Consider the following 8,168-nt stretch of genomic DNA (forward strand, 5'->3'; position numbering starts at 1 on the left):
TTAGCTTTCATTTTAAACGTCCCATCACATCCGGAATTCGGGTTGTACATTAAAAACAATAATTATTAAGTTTTAGGGACATTATAACATGTTAAAAAGTGTATTTCAGCAGGTGGCTTCTAGTTATCCCACAAATACATTAACATTTTTGGATTTAGTTGTAAAAATGGCAGTCAGATCAAGTTAAGAATTTGTTACACTGGAAATGGACGGTCAATTTGAATACAATGTAGAATACACTATTACATGCAGTGTTCTTTTTGAAATCAGCATATTTGGCAAAATGTTTAAGGGTCATCCAGGTGTCTTAAAAATAGTATGGTAGGATGTTTTTAGAATCACACACTACATAATACACACATTAGGGTTTTTATTAGCCAGCTACAGCAAATAGTTGCATCATAAATTCCATTCAATAAAACTGCAGGTAAAAGAAACTACTCATATTAATATCTATCAGTATACTTTTCCAGTGACATCATTCAAAGAGTACTTCTTCCCCCCCAAAACAAACCACCTCAAGTACAAAAAGCATGATAAATGCAAAAATTTGTCATACCATTCAATGATACTGTACCACCAAATCGATCCATTTAATAACCACGGCACCACTGTAAAGTTAATAGCAGCCAACATATCTGCTATGTATTATTAAAAGTTGGAGAAGAGAGATTAAACAGGCAATGCCTACTTGAACATGTAAAAAGGCAAAAATAAGGCATTTTCACAGAAATTATGACCAATGAATCAACTTTATAAGGAAATTACAGGAGGTTCTTTATTATTAACAAACCAACCATAAACCTTCACACTCACCATCCAGTCAAGACAACAAAATGGAATGTTAATATATTTGTTCAATTTAACATCACAAGGTGATTCAGTTGTTTAAATAATTTGCCATTTTCTTTATGATTCTTTAAGATCATGCCATTCCTACACAAAAATCCCTGCCTCTACTGAGCAGTTTACATCTTATTCATACATTCTTAATGTCATTAACATGACTTCAGGGCAATTACACAAGGAATGTATCACATTATATTTAGAAAGGAAATAAATGTCTGTATGCGCACAACATTTTCAAGAGAAACATTAAACCCCAAATGTTTTTCAAAAGATGACATTTTTAAATTTTAAAAATGCTAACCAAAACCTAAATGCAACAGAAATGTGGTTTACACTACAAAAATGGTGATGTCAAAATAGCAATAAAGTAACAATGACACAGGCAATAACCGATGCTGTACAAATCACAAATCAAAGTCTAGCATGACCACACATGAGACTTAAGCTGTAATGCTAACAAAAACGATCTTCAAGCACCTTTTATCCAACAAACACCTTGGTGTTTTATTAAATACTTTTTAAAAGTACAAGCAAGGTGATAGAAATCAACAGAGACTAAACTGAGCAGTCAAAAAAAGGGAAAATAAATCTTTTAAAAAACCCTAGATAGACTGAAAAGCATCAAAGTGATGCTCTTGGAACACTTGCAGAGATCTAATTATAATTTTAAAGGGAATAAGAAAAATTTACAGCTTTTATGCAAGTAATTACAACACACTATTTGGATTAGAGGACATCTGCTCTGAAATCAGCAGACAACTTTCTTACTCTTTACAATTTCAGCAAAAATGTAGAATTTAAAAGCTGAAAGTGGCATTTTCCTTCCTCTGCTCCTTTACTGTATACTAACACTCACAGCAGGAAACAAAACTCTTGAATCAAGTACTAAATTAAACCAGTGCAGATGCAGTAAACAATGTACCATATACCAATATCCATCTTCATGCATTTTTTTCACAAATATTAGAACCCACGTGCATGTTCAATATAATGCTGATGCAGTTCTGTTTCCTGTTTGAAGGAAATGCCACACTCAATGCAAGTCAGGTTCTCAGCGCCTCTTACTTCTGAAGCTGAGCTCCTGTCTTTTAGCTCTTTAGCACCCAAGCACTCCTGATGGTGGTCGATAAGATTTCTGATATCACTAAATGTCTGTGAACACAAAGAACAATGGTACGGCTCCTCATTTTTGTGAAGAGTCTGATGCTGCTGCAATGCACGAGGTGACAAGAACGTTTTTCCACAGTGCTGACACTTATGGGTATTCGCTTGTGGACTTACAAGGGCTACAGGCAGCTTGACTATAGACTCCGATCTGTGTGATAAGGTCTGCTGGTTGTCTGAAGGTCCAGGTGCCAGGGACGCACTCAGTCTGTATCGCAGTTCAGTTGGGAGACGCCTACGTACTTCATTGTGCCATGCGAGATGCTGCTGCAGCTGGTTTTCAGTCCAGTAACCACGGCAGCAAAGAGCGCAACAGTGCGGACGAGTCTTCGCCACCTCCTTATGAGCGTTTAATTGCTCCTCACTGGGAAACGCTTTAGCACATTTATCGCATTTGAAAAAACACTTAGTAAGTTCAAAATTTCGACTGTGCTGTACGGGATCCTCCTCCGTAGATGGTTTCAGCTCTTTCTTATTGGACGTTTTACGAATGGACCCTTCAGAAGCAAAGGGCTTTGCATATGCAGAGCACTCTTCTATAGACGCCGTGGGTCGTTCACTAACCTTGTGGTGTTTCTGCCATTTGTGCGCACGAAGGCCACGTATGTTCAAGAAGCTCTTAGCGCAGTGGGAGCACTGATGGTGTTGTACCTTAGTCTTTTCTAATTTGGCAACATCCATTTTGGATGTGTACAATTGTTTGACGGATGGACCAGACTCTTCTGTAGAGAGGATTTCAGAATGTAGTTTCTCAGTAGTCTCAGTAGGTTTGCTGTGATGGTCTGCAAAGTGAGTTGTTAGAAGAGACCCACTTGAGAAAGACATCTGACAGGCTGGACAGGTAAAAACACCATTTGATTCAGGAACTTCTTGCCCTTTTTGGGGTTGAGCCTCTATGGAAGGGTGATGTAGTTGATGTCGGCGAAGAACACAAAGGTAGAAGAATCCTTTCCCGCATAAATTGCATAAATAAGGTCCACCATCCACACTTTTCTTTGAGCGTATCTTATTGGTCTTTGAGAGAAATCTGGCAAATTTTTTGTCTTTGTGCCATCGCCTGTGTGTGCCAAGAGCCGAATTGGTGCTAAAATATCTTCCACATTCAGCACAACCAAAAGACGATTTTGACAAACACTTCTCTGGCTTTACTTTGCCAAGCTTCAATGGCTTTGCCGGACCGGATTTCAACTTTTTAGATTGGTGACCTTTACGATGAATTCGCTTGTGAAAATTTAGAGCACCAATTACTGAAAAGCTTCTGCTACAGTCTTGGCATTTGTATTTCAAATTTGAAGTTGAATGAGTTTTCTTCTCTTTTTTAGAATTAGCTGAATGAGAAGTGGCAATGAAATCCTCAGCTTTATGGGAGGATACATCTTGCTCCTCTATCTCAATTACCCCACATTCCACATTGTCCTCTGGTTTTGAACAGTGCTTCTGATGATTTTGTAGTATCGCCTCAGATGCAAAAAAAGAGTAGCATGTCGGGCATTGAGGTCGCTCAGACGAATCAGAGTCTGTCAACGGAAGGCCAGTCTCAAAGCCATGACTTTTCATGTGAAACTGGAGGGCCATGGCACGGGAGAAAACTTTTTCACAGTCGGGACATTGGTAGGAGTTCTTTTTCAGCTGTTGGACTTGATAGTCAAAAGATTTGACAGCAGGTTGGAGACCTTGGGAATCATGGACAAGTTTGTGTTTAAGAAAACAAGCTAGCATGTGGTATGATTTGCCACACACTTCGCATTTATGTTCTTGTTTTGGATTCAAAGGGTGCACTCTTCTATAACCACCCCTGCGACCCCTTTTCTTCCGTCGTATGTGACCGTTCTCAGTGTCAGCTGTACTGGCGGGCCTCGTCTCAACATCTGCACATTCCGAGTGGTTTTGTTTGTGGTGACAGAAAGCTCCCAAAGACCAAAAACCTTTACCACACTTTTTACAGTGGTAAACTTTTGGGCCCAAAAGTGATTTGGTTGGGTTGAAATTCTTTGTCTTTTCGCCTTTGGCACCGCCGCAGCAAACCTTCTGATGGTTGAACAGACCACTTGCGGTCGCATAGCTCCTATCACACTGCAAGCAAGCAAAGGACTTCTTTTTTCTATTGTGATGCTGTTGGTGAGAATGCAATGCAGACAGTCTGGAAAAACACATCCCACACTCTTCACATTTAATATTGTTCTTCTGCAGATTTTCAAGTTGGTATGAAATAGACTTGTATGCTACTTTATCCTCATGCTTTCCCATGTGAAAACAACGAGCACCCTTGGAAGAACTTTCATGGCCACAAACCTCGCATGTTAAAAGTTCCTTCTTAGTTGGCGTCACTAAGTCAAACTTCTGCCTCCTATCTGTTTTTTTTCCCATACGCCCCTTGTGCCAAAGAATATGACAGCGCAAGGACAAAGCCTTGACAAACTTTCGATCACAGTGTGGACAATTATACTTTGCCTCTTGAGGACGACTTTTGCTCACGAGTTCCGCATTTATTAATGGTTCATCATTTAAAAGCTCATAATCAATCTGTACAATTTTGACATCCATCTCTGGATTCAACTGCAGGGAGGAGGTGGATTCAGCTGTCTGACTTAAATTGAAGCCCAAATCATCTTTTTCCTCTTGGTCTGATTCACACACTAACTCAAGATCAGGATTTTGATCCTGAGAGGAACCGCTGTTGTTCTCATAATCATCTGAAGCCGTTATATGGACAACTTCATAATCAACATCTATGGCCTCATACTCTTCTACTGTGTTGGTGCAGTTGAAATCTTTCTTTTGAACTTGAGCATGTGAGATCTCCTTAGAATGAAAAACAACACTATCAGAATTGTCATTCTGGTTTGTTTTTACTGTTTGAACGGCTGTGGTCATCTCAGTCTTCTTCTCAATGATGTCACCGAAGACATCAGAATGACAAAGCTGATGCGACTGCAGGGCGGATGCTCGCGAGAACCGACGACCACACTCTGGACACTCAAAAGCCTTCTTCTTGAGCTGAATAACTTGATGAAGGAATGATTTCGCTGGCAGCTCTTCACTGTGAGCCAATCGCTGATGCTTATTGTAAAAAGTGAGGGAGGTGAAGACCTTGCCGCACTCTGTACATTTATACGGCTGGCCATTGCAGCCAAGTTTTGCCCGTCTTTTATGCCAACGCTGATGGCACAACAGAGCCACAGAGCTAACGAAGGTCTTGCCACATTCAGAGCAAACGAACGGATGCTTAATTTCTTCCTTCACCTTCCCTTCCGAACAGCTGGTTGAGAATCTCTGGTGAGTATTGAGGCCACACATGGTGCGAAAAGATTTGCCACAGAAGCACTGAAAAACTTTTTGCTCATGCTCCTCAGTCTGTTCAGAGCTTGTGCCGTTGTCTTCAGTTTGATCTGGAGAGTCATTAAGTGACAGAGGTTTCTCAGTTTCACAGCTTTTGGATTTCACCAGCTTCACCTCATGACAACGACGATGTGCATCAAGAGCCGAAGCCCGAGAGTAACAGCGTCCACAGGTGGGGCACTGAAATGACTTTTTCTTTAGATGAGCAAGCTGGTGAAAAACAGACTTTGAGGCCTGTTTATGTGAACGCTGATGGTTGAGACACTGACCAACAGTGGAATAAGCTTTACCACAATCCTTGCATTCAAAAAGCTTCTGTCTTACTGCACCCTCACCAAAGCAGTCACTTATCCCCTGTTTAATGACTTGATTGCGATGCTTCAGCTGATGGGTGAAAAAGCCTTTCGAGCTTGAAAACTTCTGTCCACACAGAGCACAGAACAACGTTCTTCGGCCTCCGTCGGTTGAGATGAGCAGGTCATCCCACTGCGAATCTGTGTCCAGGCAGACTATGGGACCGTCATGGATATGCTCGCTGCGATGCTCTAGGTAAGCCTCCTTGTTCCCAAATGCCTCACTGCAATCTTCACAGCGAAAAGGCCAATCCCCTAAAATAGAAAGGGGAAAATGGGAGGTCAGGGCGAGTCCTGTGGCCAGAGGAGAGAGGAAAATAAACAATGTATAGAGCCAACAAATAAAATTGAGAAGACTGAAAAAAAAAAAAAAAAAAAAAAAAAAACTTTACTCCAAATGTTCAAAGAAAATCACGAAGAACAAAAAACAATACCCTCATAATCTTAAAGTGTAAATTTATTATTTAAGGAATTTTTTTTAACAGTACAGTTTAAAGGAATAGGATAACAAATCAGCCAAAAAAAGTTAATAATCTTTATTATTGCTTTTTATTTAAAAAAACATGAAGAGTGTGTTTTGTAACCAACAGAAATAGTTTATGCATTACAAATAATAAGGGAAAAAAATGCAACTTCAGTTTTTAATGACAACTAGACTATAAAAATACAAAATAAAGGTTAGAATGATTTCATTGATTACATTTTGCACATCTTTAAATTAAGACGATCTGGCTGATGGTTTGTTGAAGAAACCTGTTGCCAGGTAACGACAGAACCATTCGGCTTCTAGTTCGAATTATTTGTTCCACCTTAAATGATATCGACCACATGGTCCAACAAGCCACATTGTTATGATATTAATACAATTCATATACATTTCACAAACTTATTATATAAAGGAATTAATTCACTGGAAAATCGTTGCTTAAAACAATATTTCATTCGCCTTTGTGTTATTTTTTTATTCCATATTGCACATGCGCAATTCAAAAGTTGAGTAAAGACTGCCATCTACTGCAAAACAGCGATACTGCAATACAATTTAAGGTGGAGCAGATTTTATGAACGAGTCGTTGCCTACTACAATGACTGCACAGCTGGTTTGATAATGACAAAGAATGCCTATTGGTCTAACAAGAAAATGTCACTGTTGTGAAATGCCTGGCAAATCAGTCTACTAAGTGATAATAAACAGGCAGCAAGCAGGGCATGTTTAAAACAAAAACAAATTCCTCATGGACATGCATTAGGCTACTGCTGCTGTTTTGTCATTCCCCATGACGACGCGTTTCGCTGGTGCAAATTATTCCAGCTGTTTTAGCGGAAAATATAAACCATAATAAGTAAGATGCACGTCTTTACTATGTACAATTATATGAAAATAAAATATGATGCAAATGTTGTGCGTGTATATAATCGCACAGACTCTTAAAATGTGATTTTGGGTGACTTTATATACGTGCTTGGTTGGTTTTCAAAGCAAAAGATAAACAGAAGCTAGGAACTAACTGGTCGATGTTGTCAACAGCAACATAAAGTTGCTTACCTTCGGTACTTTCATGTATCTCAGACGAGTCTGCTTTATTGGTAAACACGTCAGCCAAATCTTCTTGCTCCACATCGTCCATATGTACAATTACACATTCATCTTCCTCCACTTGCTCTACTTTAATCTTCACTGGTGGAACTGCAACAACTTCGGCGTGGTCCTGGGCTTTCAATATAGGGCCACGGGGACATAATTCCAATTCTCCGTCCGTGTTTTTAGCATTACTGGCTTTGCTATTGCTCACTGGGTCGATGTTTACTTCTTGGGCTGCACCTTTCTCATATTCAGAGGACAAGCTTTCATTACTTGATTGCAAACTGCAGTCCTTTTCAGAATAAACCGCAGCCATAATGGCCAGCTCAGGCTTTCCTCGATAGGAAAGGCACAGCACTTTTAGCGGTAAAGGACAGTGTGTTGTTGTTGGGGGGAGGCAAACTTACGAAACCTACTATGGCGAAAGCTTAGCTCATGAATATTAATTAGGCGACGTTCCTTCTTGCTCCATTATGGTTGTTAGCACGCAACGTCTGCCTGAACAAATTCATGTCCGCAGTATGATTATATAAGATATAGATATAAGATGTGGATAATACGATAATAATTTATAACAGCTATTATATCAATTTTAATAGACATTTCCTAGTAAGGCATTTAATGTGAAAATGGGCGGCGCTTAGCGGCCCGGACGTTGTTTATAATTTGTCGAGTCATGTGTCTTTCGAAATTATAATTTTTTATTTTTATTTTTCATTCACTGTGTGCATTTTTCAGTTAAGTGGTTACTATATTTATCTGTGTCGACAGTGATTCATTATTAATTGTTATTAATTCCAGGGGAGGGTTTTCATGGAGGCTAACGTACATGTGAATGTGGCTAACGTAACGAATAACTGGAAATACTTTGTTTAAATAGT

At 39.5% G+C, this 8,168-nt stretch overlaps 1 protein-coding gene across 1 annotated transcript; it reads right to left on the reverse strand.

The window, feature by feature from the left end:
* Positions 1 to 236: 236 nt before the first annotated feature.
* On the reverse strand, positions 237 to 7,644 carry si:ch211-261d7.6 (zinc finger protein 91). Its single transcript, XM_067409081.1, has 2 exons — positions 7,252 to 7,644; positions 237 to 5,960 (listed from the first exon to the last, which is right to left on the reverse strand). The coding sequence occupies exons 1-2, from the start codon at positions 7,601 to 7,603 to the stop codon at positions 1,813 to 1,815; spliced, it is 4,500 nt and encodes a 1,499-aa protein (XP_067265182.1). The 5' UTR covers positions 7,604 to 7,644; the 3' UTR covers positions 237 to 1,812.
* Between the last annotated feature and the right edge of the window lie 524 nt (positions 7,645 to 8,168).

This window comes from Chanodichthys erythropterus, chromosome 2 (genome assembly GCF_024489055.1).
Source record: "Chanodichthys erythropterus isolate Z2021 chromosome 2, ASM2448905v1, whole genome shotgun sequence".
In the NCBI taxonomy this organism is placed as follows: Eukaryota; Metazoa; Chordata; class Actinopteri; order Cypriniformes; family Xenocyprididae; genus Chanodichthys; species Chanodichthys erythropterus.

Bases quoted from the DNA above. Each gene is read 5' to 3' on its own strand.
- si:ch211-261d7.6 (XM_067409081.1), bottom strand. From the start codon at position 7,603: ATGGCTGCGGTTTATTCTGAAAAGGACTGCAGTTTGCAATCAAGTAAT. The intron at 5,961-7,251 runs GTAAGCAACTTT...TTTCTATTTTAG, and splicing joins GATACATGAAAGTACCGAAG to GGGATTGGCCTTTTCGCTGT.